We start from the raw sequence: 16,579 nt of genomic DNA, 5'->3' as shown, positions 1-16,579 counted from the left end.
TAACACACTGCAAGGAATATATATATGGAGTACAATGTAATGTATCACACAATGCAATGGACTCCACCTAACCTTCCATTTCCAGAATAACAAATGACCTAGAAGTACTATTAATATGATTTTTAACGTCTTTCTCATTATTTGATTGGATGTCAGAAAGTTTTAATATTTTTGCACAAAAGTTGGGTTAAAAACCACAAAACAACTAGTTCAGTACTAGTCCGGTATCCTGAAGTAAAAATTGTGACAATAGTGTACTACTGTTTAAAAAATGTTTATGCATTTCACATATTTACAAAAATGCTTTGAGTATGTATTGTGCAGTATGCAGTAAGCTTTTATTTCACTCTGAACACAGCCTTTGACATCCGATCTGTTTATGGGATGATATACAGAAATTCAATATCATAAAACACCCATTTTTAGGCATTTCAAGCACCAGAGATGAAATGCATAGCTTGCTAGCGATGTTGCAATGCAGTTAAACTATGACTTTGCAGTAATTATAAAGTCACTATTCTCTGTTTCATTTACCTTATCAAATTAGTATTTACTAGCATTATTCATAGACTCTCTTAATCTATTTCTGACTGAAACGTCAAACTACACCACTTTGGAGTAATGTAGCAGAACAGATGTTGGTTGCCGTCACCTAATAGCAGCCATATCACAGTATAAGCAGTCGTTTTCATTACAGTTTAAGAGACAAAGCATCATTTTTCACCACAAAATACTAAAAACATCATCTGCATTATATTAATTTGTCTATAAGATGGAAGGCTTGTTAACAGTTCCGAATCCGACACAGTTTGTTGTTGGTTTCTGAGGGACACAAAAAGACACTTTGTACCTGAGCAGAACATCAAGCAGACATCAGCAGAACACCCGCTACACAAGTGGCTCATTTGATGGCAGAAATAAGAGCCATCATGCACAAACACCTGCTTAAGAGCCTGAAAAACTGACTAAGAAAGAAAATGTAAAAAGCATCATCAGCCTCTATATAAATAGTATATAAACTGCACATTGCAGTTAGCCTTTTTTGTATACAGTGAAAAGTTGAAGGCCCATAGACTTCCACTATAATTCCATTATTGAAAACATGACGTTTGTTTTAACAAACTGATGGATGAGCAGAATTGAAATTCTATTGTAAATCGAAACTTCATTTAATATTTATTGTTTTACTCCACCATGCACCTTCTAGGTTAGCATCAGGATGATGAACAATGTTCCAACAAAACACGTTTACAGTGCTTTTCTCTATTTGAACAGAGAATGAGACTTATTCTAGGAGAGAGGGATGTTTATGAGCCAGATGCTGCAAATGAACAGATGAAATGACATCACATCATGAAATCCAGTTTATTAGCCGATAGCACATCATATCGCACTCTTTAAATGAACCCGACTAATTCTGCATATGAATGAGTGCTTGAACTGTCCCTCCTACTCTTTCGCTCAGCTTTGTGTGGTGTATAAATAATACATGGACACTCACTGTGAAGTAAGCCTGGAAAAAAAAAATGCTGAAAACACCTCCTCATAGAGCCTTTGATTCATTTTTAAAACTTTGCCTTTAAAGAAATACTAGGAATGGCTCCAATCACAGCTGTCTGTCAAAGACACTAAGGTCTCTAATGTTCAATACAACCTCCACCTAGACTAGAACTACTGCAATGAGGAAGAGGAAAGCTTTAACTTTCCAAGCGAGACCCTTTCCAGAATTTCATCGCCACGCTGTGGTACATCTATGGTCAAGCTGTCAGCTAAGATTAATGGGAAGCTTACTGCCCATTGAGGCTCTTACCATCATGACAGAGAGAAGAGAGAAAGAATGACACTGTGTCGTAGCTAGGAGCAATGCAATACGTTTACAACGTCAAGCTATTTGTCTGTCCACAGTGAAAGCAAAAAGCCGCAGGATGTGACAAGTCAAACAAAACACATTTAAAACGATGATATACAGCAGGATTTTATACCACTTTGAGCAAGATTTCACTTAATCTCACCATGCCTGGTTAGGACTGTTACATCACAAGAGACGCTTTCTTTAATCTATACTACCGACTGTGTATTTAAAAAAAGCAATGCTCGTGTTAAAAACGGCTTAAGATGAGATGAGATGAGATTAGGCAGTGCATTCTGGGTAATTCAATGTATGCTGTATATCTAGGTCACTATAATGTCAGCCAAAGTTCACAAGATCAAATCCATTTCCAAACAAACAAGTCAGACAGACTGACAAGCCAGTGCCCAATTATAACTGACATATCAGATCAAAACTGAACTGAATATTGAGAACTCTCTGTTCACTTCTAGTCTCTCTGCCAAGAGGAAGATAAATGCAGTGATTCAGCTTAATACAGTGATAAAAAGACACATTTGAGCCTGAAATATAGTATGATGACAACATCCCAAATATGCTAATGAAAGCATCCAGTCAGCACTGCAGAACTCATACCAATCATGAACAGTTTAAAGAATAATGTAATAGGAAATACAGTTTTCCTTGATCTTTTAAGAGGTGAAAAGTGCCATTTAATGAAACTATGCTGCAAAAACATCTTGATGTCTGACACCACCCACATTTAAACATCAATAACGTCAATTCAGCGTTCATAAACTGGGCTGCTCAGTCACGATCAAGTAATAAGGAGAAGGTAAGAAACATAAAAGATAACATTCTAAACACCATAAGAACTAATGATATCAATAAAATGAAAGTTCCAGGCTGTCGCTTTGCACATCCTGCCATTAAAAACAAGTACAGTTTTTGATCATTCTAGCCTGACCTTCACAGTTTATGCGTTATATTTCAGTGTTTTGAAAAATTTCACAATTTAAAGCAGGTTTTGCCAAGTGGCTGTTATTGAAAGATGTGTATAAGCCTGTTTAATTCTAAGGGTCAGAAAAAGGTTGAGAAATGGTGCTGAAAAACTAAATTATGACTCTTTTTTTGTGCAAAATGTGAATGTTTGCCTTCTGAGTCCTGGATGATAAATGAAGACCATGATCAGCTTTAAAAGTCATGGGTGAATGAGAGAGACTGCAATGGCCATCCATTCATCCATCCATGCATGGACTGCTTTGTACTTGTCACAAACACAAAACCATAACATTCAACCACTACTATACACTCTGAAATGTTAAAACACACACATACACATCATTGACCTATTGCTTAGATTGCATGGTAAAAGGGTTGACTTGCAGAGAGAACTAAATATTAGGTTTACTACACTTTGAAATCTAAAAAGCAACTTACCTACAGAATCAATCTCTCCATCAAGAAGATCTGATAGATTGCCTCTTAAACCCTTCTTGATGCTTTCTACATCAATCACTGATGCCAGCAGAAGACACTTGCCATCTAGATATGGCCTTCCTTGATAAATAATGGCATATGATACATCATTCAAGCCATCCTTCAACAAGATTTTTCAATAAGCACTGTGGCTAAAAGCATCTTTATAGCTGAGCTGATGGCATATCTCATGAAGCTTCCCCCCATTTAATGGTGTTAAATGGTGCAGATGGTTATTGGGTTCATATGAATTGTTACCGCAATAGAATACGTTTTATCAAAATGGATAAGAATGTGGTTTTCCCTTCCCGGTTATGTTACATAACAGTTTAAGTTCAGTGTAATGTGAACATGAATATAAGCACTAAACATTGAGATGCCAGTGACTCAATGATCTGCAACACAATTTCAGTTGTGCATTAAATATAGCTGGCATTTATCAATAACGTCACTGTAGAGAATAGCATGGTGCCATTTGTTGGCTTTATGAAGTATACTCTTATCCACCTTTTTTGACGAGAATGAACACATGATGACATTTCTAGTGTAATATAGTGATTCTGACAGAAATTGATGACTATCTGGTTACTTACGAGTGGATTGAGACACCCCTGGACCATCTGAGACCTGAACCTAGCCCTGCTTGTGTCTACCATGAAAGAAAAACAAGTGATAAACAGGTTTAACCTTTACATCAAGAAGAAGCTGATGTCAATTTAATGATTCAACCAGCTGGTTAATCTTGCGAAAAGCTACACATGTAATCTGATTGGTCCATCAAAGCCTCTTGGTTTCCTCTGTACCTTTTCCCGATCCATGGCTCAGTCTTCTTGGACTTTTGGTGCGGCATCAAGGCCATTTATGGAACATCCAATGCAACATGAATGAATAATTGGATTAGAGGTGCAAATTTGTGATTTGTTGACAAAGCAAAGTCCGTCACAGAGTCTGACTGCGGAAGGACTTTTTATCTCTATGAGTTTATTGCATGTTTAATCCCCAGCCTAATCAAGATTCTCCCCCCACCAGCTGGACCCTGCAAGCATTGGGCAGTGGGACAATTTTTTGACCTTATAGAGAAGCTCTTCACCTGGGGGCAACATACTCTCCTATGGGAATATCAGCAAGAAGATGACGAAAACTAGGTTGACCTTGTTGAGGTCACAGCATGGCTGAATCTCAACTCTAGCAGTGACAACTAAAACAATCACAGATTCATCACTATGTAACTGCTGCACGTCAGAGCTGGCAGATGGTAGGGGCACATAAGTGCTGTTTCGTAAAATGAAGAGAAGAGAACAGGGTGACTGTGTCTAATGATTGAGCGTTTCAAAGAAGCGGATTAGAGAATCCTTCTATGAACCCTAAAAAACAGGACAGGACATTGAGATTACTGCTGTTTTTATTTGGAGCTGTACAAGAGCATGTCTGTCCCAAACCGGTGCAGGACATTTCAAGTGCACATTCTCTGGAAGAGCAATTCTTGAACCTGAAGCAGTCAACAAAAAAAGCATATCTTTGGATTTGTTAAAAAAAAATGTAGACAGTTAATGTGAGGAACCTAAATTTCTCTGCTGTATGTCTAACTGTGTGGAACAAGGCTTTAAAGTTAAACTATCTAGCTTTATTTTTTACTTCTATTGCATGGATTTTCATGGAGTGCTAAATCTGACAAGTCCACAGTGTGAATATGAAGGAATTAGTACTTTAATGAGACATAATCAGCTTGTGGCTGATGGAAGACAAAATAGCTTCAAGGCCCTTTAACTTCACCCTGTCCACTGCAAGAGGGTTCATTATGAGGGCATGGAAGAACAAGTTTGATCTAGAGAAGAGTACAATGCGTGTGCATCACTTAAAAGGCTCCAGCTGGTAACGGGTGCTTGTTATTCCCAGAAGTCTCTCCACCATTCCCGAGAAGAGAAAGGTCTTCAAGGGAGCCAGGCGTTTCAGTGTCTGGAGTAAGAACTAGTCGGGGAGGAGGAAAGGCCACCCATCCTCCATCCTGTTCGTCATCGGGTCCTGTGGTAGCCGCTGCGGCTGCCGCACACTCCTCTTTAAAGAGCCTGTCGTGCTCCTGTTTCAGCTCTTGGTAGGAGCGGGAAAACATGTGGAAGATGGAAGTGGCTGGGAAGGCCATGATTAGGATCCCACTCAAGATGCTGCTGAGTGCCACCACCTGACCAGGTATGCTTCTAGGTACCATATCCCCATAACCCACTGTAGTCATGGAGATGATAGCCCACCAGTAAGAGGCGGGAATGCTGCTGAAATCCTGCACTCCGGTCAGCTCGCTTTCCGCCAGGTGCACCAGAGGTGAAAAGAGCGTCACGGCTACGCAGAGAAAGAGCAGCAGCAGGCCGAATTCGCGCGTGCTCCGCCGCACCGTCATCCCCAGCGTCTGCAAGCCCAGAGAGTGGCGGGCCAGCCGCATCACATACAGGATCCGAAGGGCACGCAGGATACGCAGGACCAGCCCGAGCTTGTCCAGGTAGCCCTTACCTCCAGAGGGTCGCTCATGTTCATTGGTGGGGCTCTCATCCACTACCAGAGACACGTAGTAGGGAAGGATGGCCATGACGTCGATGATGTTCAAGGGTCCTCGGAGGAACTCCAGCTTGCTGCGTGCCTGCATGAACCGTAGCAGAAACTCTAGGGAGAACCAGGCCACACAAACCGTCTCGACGATAAACATGTGGTAGCATTTCTGGGAACACACACCCTGCGGAGGGAGGGAGAGAGAGTGAGAAACTAATTTAATTCTCAATTCAATTATTTTCAGTAAAACGCTTTGCATCTAAATTTAAAATCAATGCATTAGGCTAAGCATATTAGAAGTTAAAGTAGAAAAATGTTTGCGAAAGGGAGGTTTAAAATATGTCAGAGAGTAAAACGTTGGTCAGTAACACAAAAAAAGAGGGAAGGAAACAAAATAAGATAAGGAGAGAGCATTTTCCAGAAAAACTCAGTGTTTACTTTAGTATTCAAGTCACACTAACCAATAAGTCAAGCTGTATCAGTTAATTAGCCAGAGTCAGAGGTCAAATTGAGGCGGTGGTGGAAGGAAGGCTAACAGAAAAGACAAACCAGACCACTTTGACCTTGAAATGTCTGAATTAAGCCCCGCTATACAAGCAACATGCTGGAAGTGACCCAAATTTGATTTTCTCTTTATGTGACATGCCTGTAGATGTGATCCTTGAAACTACACATATCTGATGCAGCCAGATCAGAAATAACACTTTTTGTTAACAAGTGCATACAGTATCGTCACACCGTTTTGTAATGTCGTTATCATTCAGCGCCAGTAAGCGCCTTTCTAAGATCTTGAAAACGAAAGGAGGAGCAAGCAGAATCAGTGGAAAGATGCTGTGATAGCAGATTTAATTAATATTTGGTGAGATGCATTAGTTCAAGCAAAACTCGAGGGAATGTATCATAGTCATGCCATGTTAGCAAATTAGCTGTTCAGTTTGCAGCTACTTGAAGGCCCTTGCAGATGTAACGGTTTTGTTGTTATGTGCATATACGCTGGTAAAATGTGTGACGTTATTGTTTCTGTACATGCTCACTCATAGGTACTTTAAGGTCAGCTGACTGTTCACAGTGATGCAGGTATGTGTCATTTATAAACACAAATGTGAACAGTCAAAGAAAAAAGATTACATCTCAGCAAATGTTCAGAACGTTATAATAAGATCTATGATCAATAAAACAGTCTCAGAGAAAAAATGTAAGGAATGATTGATGGTGGACTGTGTGTAGCACATGTACTGTACTGTACATGTCTTCATAATGTGTTTACCTCAAGACATTGTTTTAGTAGAGATCAATACTTAGTTTGACTGTTTTTTTTTTTTATTGAAATTGAAACCTTTCTGCTTCTTGCAAAGCTATTTTAACCATAACATTTAACAGTGAAAAAAGGAGGAATATAGGGCTATACAGTATAATAGGATAATAGCATAGGGTATATCTAATGCATGTATTTTATATTGTTGTTCTCTAATGAAACCATTTAAAATCTGCCTTTTGTTTATTGGACACTTAAATAAAAATAATCAAAACAACCTGTAAATCTCTAGTTGCAAGTACAAACTGTGAACTACTACATAGCAATGCAGAAACTAATGACCTTAAAACGAATTAAACCATGCCTTAATAAAACCTGAAATAGTGCAGACAGGTTTCCTCACTCTACAAACACCGTGCCTTCCCAAGAAGCTCACTCTGCCACACTTACATCTTTCAAAAAACTTTCAAAACTCATTCATGCTTTTTCTTGCCTGAAAAGTCTGAAAAGCCTTTGTAAATTCTCAAGATTTCACAGGAGCAACAGACTCGCAGTTAGAGAGGACGAATTATCAAACTGCAGCAGCTCTGAGGTGATTCATTGCTGTAAATTCAGCAATTTTATATGCTCAGCACATAATTTATCCCCCATACACTGTCCCCTTTCCCTCTCACTACCTTTCTGCCACTCTCCCCAGTTCTCAGTCATTCTCATTCCCTACTTCTACTCCAACACCTTCTTTTCATCTCATTTCTCTGACTTTTGCTCCTCATCTCCCTGCAGCGGGGTGAAGCGGTTGTGACTGCAGCTGCAGACATTATGCATGTTAAAGAAGGATAACAATTTGCAACTCGTCAGGCTGATTGTCAATTTCTCAGTGCTAATGCACTTAGGGTGACCTTATCTCTGCGCTGCCACTAGAAATGTCAATGACATCCCCCCTCCTTTGTGCCCAAAACCAATCAACCACAGCCCCCAGCATCTATACAGCCTGTATACATTTAGAAATCACCTACAGAGCTGATGAGCAGCTTACCATGAAGACATCGGGGCTTCTGAGATCAGCATACGTAGGCAATAGGGCTGCACAATTAATCAAAATAAAATTGAAATTTTTGCTTTAAGCCTTCAAATCTAAGCAACAGAAGGATGAGAAGTTAAATATTTAGGGGAATGTACTGTGATATCTGAAACTTTTTATAGTATTCAACTAAAGTGACTTGTCTAAGCAATTCAAAGCGCAATCAGAGCATGATTTTGTGACCTAACCATTCAGCCTTGAATAGCAGCACTTGCATATGGGATTCAGATGCATTCTGGGTGAATAGCAGAGTATAATGACAAATTAAAATCAATAGGATGGTTGGAATAGGTTTGGCTCAACTCAACTGCCGCAGTCCCAGAGCAAAACAGAGACATAAAACAACCAAACACAGAACTACCATCCTAGTCTTGCCAGGACATCGCAGTCTTTGTTAGCACTAAACAGGTTATACGAACTGACAGTCATCTTTCCGGTATGAGTCTCTGATTGAATGTTAGGTGGTCTGGCTGGCTGTTTGAATCTAGAGGGAGGGTCTGAGAATGCATAAATGGATGTATTGAAAACGAAATGCAGTCGGGATAATCCGATCTGTGAGCTGCTTGGTGAATGAGATATAGGGACCCGGGAATGGGGATGTCAGGAAGAGATGAGGGGTTGGACAGAGAGTTGAATAATTAAAAGAGTGCTACACACACACACACACACAGAGATTCTTTCATCTGACTGTACACTACTAGGATCTGATAAACAACACCAAATACATGTACAGAACTCAAAGCTTGTTATAGTGCGCATCTTGCTTTATACATGTAAACACACAGGAAACAAACCCCTGGGTTCAGCTGTTTCCTAAAATTCCAATTTGAACTCGGTCCTTCAAACATTTTACATTTTATAATTTCATGCAAATGCATCAGATATTCATCAAAAAATATTATTTATGAGGAATGAAACCGCAGCAGGAATTTAGCCCTAAATGCATAAGTATGGCACATATAGCTGCAGAAGGCATACTGGAAAACCATAAATTATATTACTTTCAACATCTAATATTCAAGCTTTTATAGAAAGACTCAAATTAAGTTGTGGAAAACACTTGCAACTAGGTTTCTACACTTTCAGATTTTAGTGCCCTATTTGGCCTTGGGAAAAGTCCTGTATTACTCAGGGCAACTGAATGATTGAATATTAAATGGTATAGAGAAGGAACACAAGACGAATTTTCAGAATATGTTAAGTTTAAAAAAAAAAAAAAAATCAAATCTCATCTTTAACATTTCTCAAATTCGTCAAATTTCAAACAATGAGGTACATATAGGATTCTTTTCCAAATGTCTTTACAGTATTTGTCCACTTTTTATTCTAACAAAACAAAAAGTAAAACAAATAAATAAAAATAAAACAAAATCAAATTTCCTAAATTACAACGTAATTTTGTAAAGAAATTGATACATGGGCACAACCATTTTCTACAAGATATTTTCCAATGGGTGGCGCAGAGCACAGACATAAAAAACCTACTGTTCAGTGAGTCATCCAAACTGATTCAATGAGACCAATTTACCAACTGATTCATATATATTCAAAGACATCTTATCTATGAATAATGTATGCTGTCAAATATATACAAATATTAGCCAATCATAGCAGTGACCATTTAAATCTGCAATCCTCCACGCCTATTCAAACAGAGCGTTCTGATGAGGGGGGTTAAAAACAGGACAGAAAATAGCTTATTACTTCTAAATTATGATGTTTTTTATATGTAAACTTACATTACAAGTGAAAAAATAACATTACAAGTGGACCTCGGAGAACAGTACAAAACAAAAAACAAAGGCAGTTCATAACCCCTTTAAAAACATGTAAACAAACTTACCTACCCCAAACTATTAAACAGTAGTGTGTATACAGCATGTGTGTGTAGTATATGTATACATCTGCACAAGGAAATTCAAGATAATTTTATGCACTTAAGCACAGTGAGAGAGAGAGAGAGAGAGAGAGAGATTGAAGTGAGGCTAGGAGGAAAGCAGATATCACAAAGCTTACAGAAAGCTCTACGACTGATGTCCTGTCTTTGATGTTTTTCGAGCTTGTGACTTTGTCAAACAAGTGATAAAATATGAGGCTGAGGACTCTCTCAGAACTCTTACAGGCAAGAGAAATGACTGAAGCCCAAAATACTTAAAATCAACAAAACAGGGGTAAAAGCATGTTTAATATGCTGCTGGACAGTAGCTGTATAGTGTGATGTGATGTAATGTGATTAAGTCTTGTCCACCGCACCGCTGCTGCTCATCGTGTCTTCCTGCTCTAACACATCAGACATGAGCCCAGACCAGCCTCTCTTTCCATACCTCTCTTCCATAATCTAAGTCCATTATTCATCCTGTCTCACTCTTTTTCACTTTCTCTTGGCAAAATAACTGTTGTTGAACATTTCCTGGCGCAGAGTCAATAATGCCACGTCATTCTGAGCTCCTAGAAAAAGAGCACAGGCAGGAAATTGTCGAGGTCAGCATATTGCTTTTATTTAAATGCTTTACTCTCACCTCCCCCGGCTGCTCTCTATTCAATATTCTGATTGAACGTTGTTTCAAAGACATAAAGGATAAAGTAAGCAAAAAAATCTGTAACAGCGTGCTCAATCTGTCATGTTGGGTATTTACCAGGTTGTGTTTGCTGATGAAGGCGTATGTCAAAATGACCTTGAGGTCATTGCCATGGATTGAGAGAGATGCAGAGACAGAGATGGAGTGATTGGGACATTGAAAGATCTCTGTGTGCTACATTGCGGTAACCCAGAAACCCTCACCCGTCTGCTGTGCACTAACACAGTCACAGAGCAGAGACAGACAGGAACATGACAGATGATCAGATATACTCACGTCTGGGTCTTTCTGGCAAATACTCCCTGGAAAATACAAACACACATACATACACATACATACATACACATACATACACATATACACACACACACACACACACACACACACTCCTAGAGAAAATAAAATTATAGGTCAGGAGACTTACGGATGAAGTGTGAGATTTCTCTATTGAAAAAACTTTCTCCTAGCCCAGTCTTTTGAGAGTTCAAAACTAGGAAAAATATTCAGAAGAGAAATGTCTATGACTTTTCAGTGACCTTTCAAGATTTCATGCTTTTTAAAATTTCTTGTTATTTCTAGGTTTTCCAGGACAGAGGGAGCCCTGAAAAGAGTTCTTGGTTGGGCGATATGACCAAAATCTTATTACACAAAATTTTTCAATACATTTCATGATAGTTTTATATATATATATATATATACAGTGCCCTCCAAAAGTATTGGAACAGTGAGGCCAATTCCTTTATTTTTGCTGTAGACTGAAAACATTTGGGTTTGACATCAAAAGATGAATATGAGAGATTAATATTTCAGCTTTTATTTACAGGTATTTTCATCTGGATCTGATACACAACTTACAAGATATCACCTTTTGTTTGAACCCACCCATTTTTCATGTTACCAAAAGTATTGGAACATGTGACTGACAGGTGTGTTTTGTTGCCCTGGTGTGTCCTATTAATTGATTATTCAAACAATAAATAGCACTGAATGTCTGCGCTCAGTTTCAGATCCATGCAGACTGCATTTATAGTTAGTTAGATGTGTAACCAACATGAAAACCAGAGAGGTGTTTATGGGTGAAAAACGAGCAATTGTGAAGCTGAGAGAAGATGAAAAATCAATCAAACCATTGCACAAACGCTGGCAATAGCACGCACAACCATTTGGAATCTCCTGAGGTAGAAAGAAACCACTGGTGTAAGTAACACACCTCGAACGGGTAGATCAAGGAAAACATCAGCAGTTGACGACAGAAACATTGTGACGACAGTTGTAAAGAAAGACCCTAAAACAACTGTTAGTGACATCAGCAACAACCTCCAGTGGGCAGGAGTCAAGGTATCACAATCTACTGTTCGCAGAAGACTTCATGAACAGAGCCTACACCAGAAGATGCAAACCACTCATTAGCGAGAAGAATAGGAGACGAGCCTCAAAAATTCTAGGACAAGGTTTTATGGACTGATTTTATGGACCAAAGTGATGGAAAGGCTAAAGTTTGGAGAAAGAAAGGATCTGCTCATGATCCCAAACAAACAAGCTCATCTGAAACACAATGTACAAAGGTGTACATTATAGTACACATTACACAGGTAATGTAATGGCTTGGGCTTTCATCGCTTCTTCTGGGACAGGCTCAATAATCTTCAATAATGATGTAACACATGACGGCAGCAGCAAAATTAACTCAGAAGTCTTCAGAAATATTTTGCCTGACAATTTACAGAAAGATGCAACCAAACTGATTGGGAGATCCTTCATCATGCAGCAAGATAATGACCCAAAACATAGTGCCAAAACAACAAAGGAGTTCATCAGGGCAAGAAGTGGAAGGTTTTAGACTGGCCAAGTCAATCTCAAATCACTTAAACCCTGTAGAGTATGCATTTTACCTGCTAAAGAAGAGACTGAAGGGAGTAACCCCCCAAAACTGAAAGAGGCTGCGGTGAAAGCCTGGAAAAGCATCACAAAAGAAGAATGCGAAAGTTTGGTGATGTCAATGGGTCACAGACTTGATGCAGTTATTGAAAGCAAAGGATTTGCAACTAAATATTAAGTCTTATTCACTTTAATCTAGTTTAAGTCTATCTGTTCCGATACTTTTGCTCACATGAAAAATGGGTGGGTTCAAACAAAAGGTGATATCTTCTAAGTTGTGTGCCAGATCCAGATATGAATACCTAGAAATAAAAGCTGAAATGCTGATCTCTCGTTCTAAGTTTTCAGGTACAGCAGGTCTAAAAGTAGCATAAACAATGTTTTGCTCTTCATTTAATCAGACTGCTGTCTGGGAGAAACAGCTGAGATAATGAAGTCAATATGAAGTTAAAAACTAAACCTATTTTCTTAATACATGTCACTGATCTTATTGTGCATCAGTACATGTTATTTCAAAGAAAAATATTTGTCTTCATAATCTTTAATCAAAACGCAAAGCTTGCTCTGTGTCTGAAACGACTTTGCTTTCGAGATTTACGTCACCTTAACTTCTTATTTTTAAAGTCTTTCTTTATCTCATCAAGTCTTTCTAACAACACACGGACATCCAGTTTTAGTCTGATGCTTTAATCTGTGTAATCCTCCAAAATGCACTCCACTCAATTTTTCCTCCTGCATAATAATTTGTCAAACAGCAAGACATTTCTCCCTCTTTCTCTGTCTCTATCCATCCCAGCCCAGAAAGCTGAAGTATAAAGCGCAGAGTGGGATGGTACGGCTCAGCTCTGCACTAGTTAAAGTACACAGTGAGACGATCTCAGAATCTTAAACACCTGCCTCTCCATCTCCCGCTTGCTAAGCACTCCGTATTTTTAACCTAGAACCACTCGTTCTCTTCTCCTCACCTTATGCTCCTATAATGGAGAGTAATGAAGGGATGGAAGAAGAGAGAGCGAGTTGGTAGGCACTATGAAATCGTTTTTATTTATCCCAAATTCTGCATTTTTCTTTTGAATTTTTTTCTGGATTCCGTTTTAATAGCTTAACTAAACTTTAATAATCAAAAAAGATGTCTAATCAATTAATTTAATAAAATTAACAATTTAATAATATAATAATAATAACAATTTTAAAATAATAGTGTCATATAAAGGGTTTTTATTTTTTTAAATTTATTAGTTTTCATTTTTTCTGGATTCAGTGTGTTATACTTTAATACAAATTTATTATCAAAAATGTTAGTAATCAAATGAATGATTAACAAACAAATTATAATTTGTAATTAAAAACAATTTAATTGACCTTTTACAAATATAAAACAATGAAATTTTAAAAATTTTTGGCAAACAAATTGCTGCACAATGGAAGTTTACTGTGATATTCATTAAAAACTATGCTCTAATAAACTGTATAAATATAAATATTATTATTATTATTTCTTTTAGAAGTACATTCTAATATATAACCTAAATAATATTTTATTTTGGCGGGTAGCAGTGAAGACCATTCAGTTTCTGTGTGTATCTGATTAAAGTTTTTAATCAAATGTAATGGTGACATGCTTGTGACATGTTGGAGATGAAGGTCACGTGAAGGTCGTGTGTAGTGAAAACACCACGAGAGTAGTGGTAGATAAAACTGGTGAGCCATGTAGATATTTTGTATATAAATAACATTTTTTTTTTTTTTTTGCAATTTAATATTCAGTCACTAATCCATATCACAATTTGTTATAAAAAGTAAATGGTGTAAATTTATTCATCCAAATTTACCAAATTCCGTTACATTCCTTATTACGCTCTAAATTCCATTTTTATGATTGGAGTCTGTGATTCTGGGCCCTGCATTGGGAAGATTTTGAGTGCCTTTCACACTCAATGTGTGTCTCAGTTCCCACTGAACTTGATTGTGATAATCTGTGTGTGTAGAAAGGCTGTGAAGAGTTGTCTGTTGAACGAGATCAGAGATCGACTCATCCACATATATCAGACACAAAAACAGATCCGCTTGCAAATACCTGTGACTGCACCCACATGACCTTTGGAGGCATTGGTCACACACCCACACCTTTCATCTAACTGCATTGCTCTCATTCTTTTCAGTCTCTTCAGTGTCCTCCTTCCCCCGTCCCCAGAGACGAACACTGCACTCGGTCCATTTGATCTGTCCTTTATGGCAGGTTACTGCAAATCCTGTCAAGCAAGGTTTACTACCGTAGTCCTGCACCAGCAGTTTTGTGGTCTCCAACTGCCAGAGCTTCTCTACATCAGACTGCAGAAATCAGAGTTGTAGCAACCATTATAACTTTCATAAATGTCTTAGCTCATTCCCTCGCTCAAGATTAATCAAGATTAGTCAATCAATTTTGCTTGGCTGCAGCTGAAAGAAAAAAAATGCAGCTGGCCACATATAAAACACTGACTTTCACACCAAAGTGACAGCTAGCTAGCTACCTGTTGGAGGTACTTGTTACCATTAAAGTAACATAATGCATGGAAAGTATGTACAATGGGACAGTCTGCTTCCACTGTTGGCCACGCATTCAAGTATGTTTCTGGCCTAAGTGTAAATGGCACTGTAACATCCTCTCCTTCCCTTTCGGAGCAGCATCTCTAGCTTTTAGTCAGGACCCAGGAGACATTGAACAGACATAGATACCTAACAGCCAGCCCATAAACATCTCAGTGGAAAAATAACCAAGAGGTCAACGGATAGATTTATACATCCTGCTAGTCTGTAAAGAGAAAGCAGGAAGGGTGCTTGTTGGAAATAAACAATGTCAAAAGGGATATTCCACCCAAAAATTAAAGTTAAGTCTATTTTTTCTCACCCTCTGGCCTTTCTATCTTCTGTGGAACACAAAAGATGATATTTTGAGAAATTTCTATTTTTTTGTCTATACAATGGCAGTCAGTGGGCACCAACATGGTTTGATTACCATTATTCTTCAACATATCTTCATTTGCATTCTCATTTCATTGAGTTACATTGAGTATATAGCTGAGAATTAGAGAAAAAGTATTTTATAATGTCAAGACATTTAAGTGAATTAATCTGAAATGAAAAGCTGAATTAACTGAATATTAAATCATTCACCTGGTACACATTGATTTATTGTAGTCAACCTATTCAGAGAGGAAATTTGACATGTAAAATTACCAACCACCATCAGATTTACCAGCCCCACATGGCGATTATGGACATGCAAATCTGAAACCAATGCTACCACAATATTAGACCCTAAAAACTCTTGAATGTCTCTAGAAAAAAACAAAAAAAACAAATGCTTTGACCCTAATGAACAATGGCAAATCCAAGTACTAATTCTTTCACTGAAGCATTATAGCAGCCAAGTAGTTTAAACGCTACTTTCCAGCAATAGAAATGAGTGGATTTCACCTTCTCTTGCCAATAAATTTATAATATGAGGCAATGACCTGAAAGAGAAAACTGATAGTAAATGAACAATGTTACATGCTAATGTTGCTATACTGCCCCTTGTGGCAACTCTGTGAATGCATTTTCATATAACAACACAAAACTGAGCATACACAGTTAGAAGAGTCTGCATTCATGGACTTGCATAGGCTACGATTCAGGCCTTTGAGTAAAGCATAGCGATGGCTGCATAATGCCATGCTTCTCCACAGCATGGGGAGAAAACTCAGAGAGACACCAAGAACAATGGATAAAGCTAAAACAAGAAAGTCCTTGGAGAAAACATGTTACAGTCCTCCACAGCACTGAGACTTCAAGGGTGATTCATCTTCAAACAAGACAGATACCTGAAGCATACAGAAAAATACACACTTAAAACAGTGATGTCCTGGAGAGAACCAGTCAGTTCAATTAAACAACTGTGAAATGACTTAAACACTGCA

The 16,579-nt window shown here is 38.2% G+C and overlaps 1 protein-coding gene across 1 annotated transcript in view; it reads right to left on the bottom strand.

Annotated features, from left to right (window-relative positions):
• Positions 1–4,578: 4,578 nt before the first annotated feature.
• kcng4a (potassium voltage-gated channel, subfamily G, member 4a) overlaps positions 4,579–16,579 on the bottom strand; it is a 28,216-nt gene continuing 16,215 nt past the window's right edge. Inside the window, exon 3 of the mRNA XM_058751699.1 lies at positions 4,579–6,029. Coding sequence (XP_058607682.1) covers positions 5,163–6,029 — 867 coding nt within the window. The 3' untranslated portion in view covers positions 4,579–5,162. The remainder of the gene's footprint in view (positions 6,030–16,579) is intronic.

This window comes from Onychostoma macrolepis, chromosome 18 (genome assembly GCF_012432095.1).
Source record: "Onychostoma macrolepis isolate SWU-2019 chromosome 18, ASM1243209v1, whole genome shotgun sequence".
NCBI lineage: Eukaryota > Metazoa > Chordata > Actinopteri > Cypriniformes > Cyprinidae > Onychostoma > Onychostoma macrolepis.
This window is presented reverse-complemented; position numbering and strand designations above follow the sequence as displayed.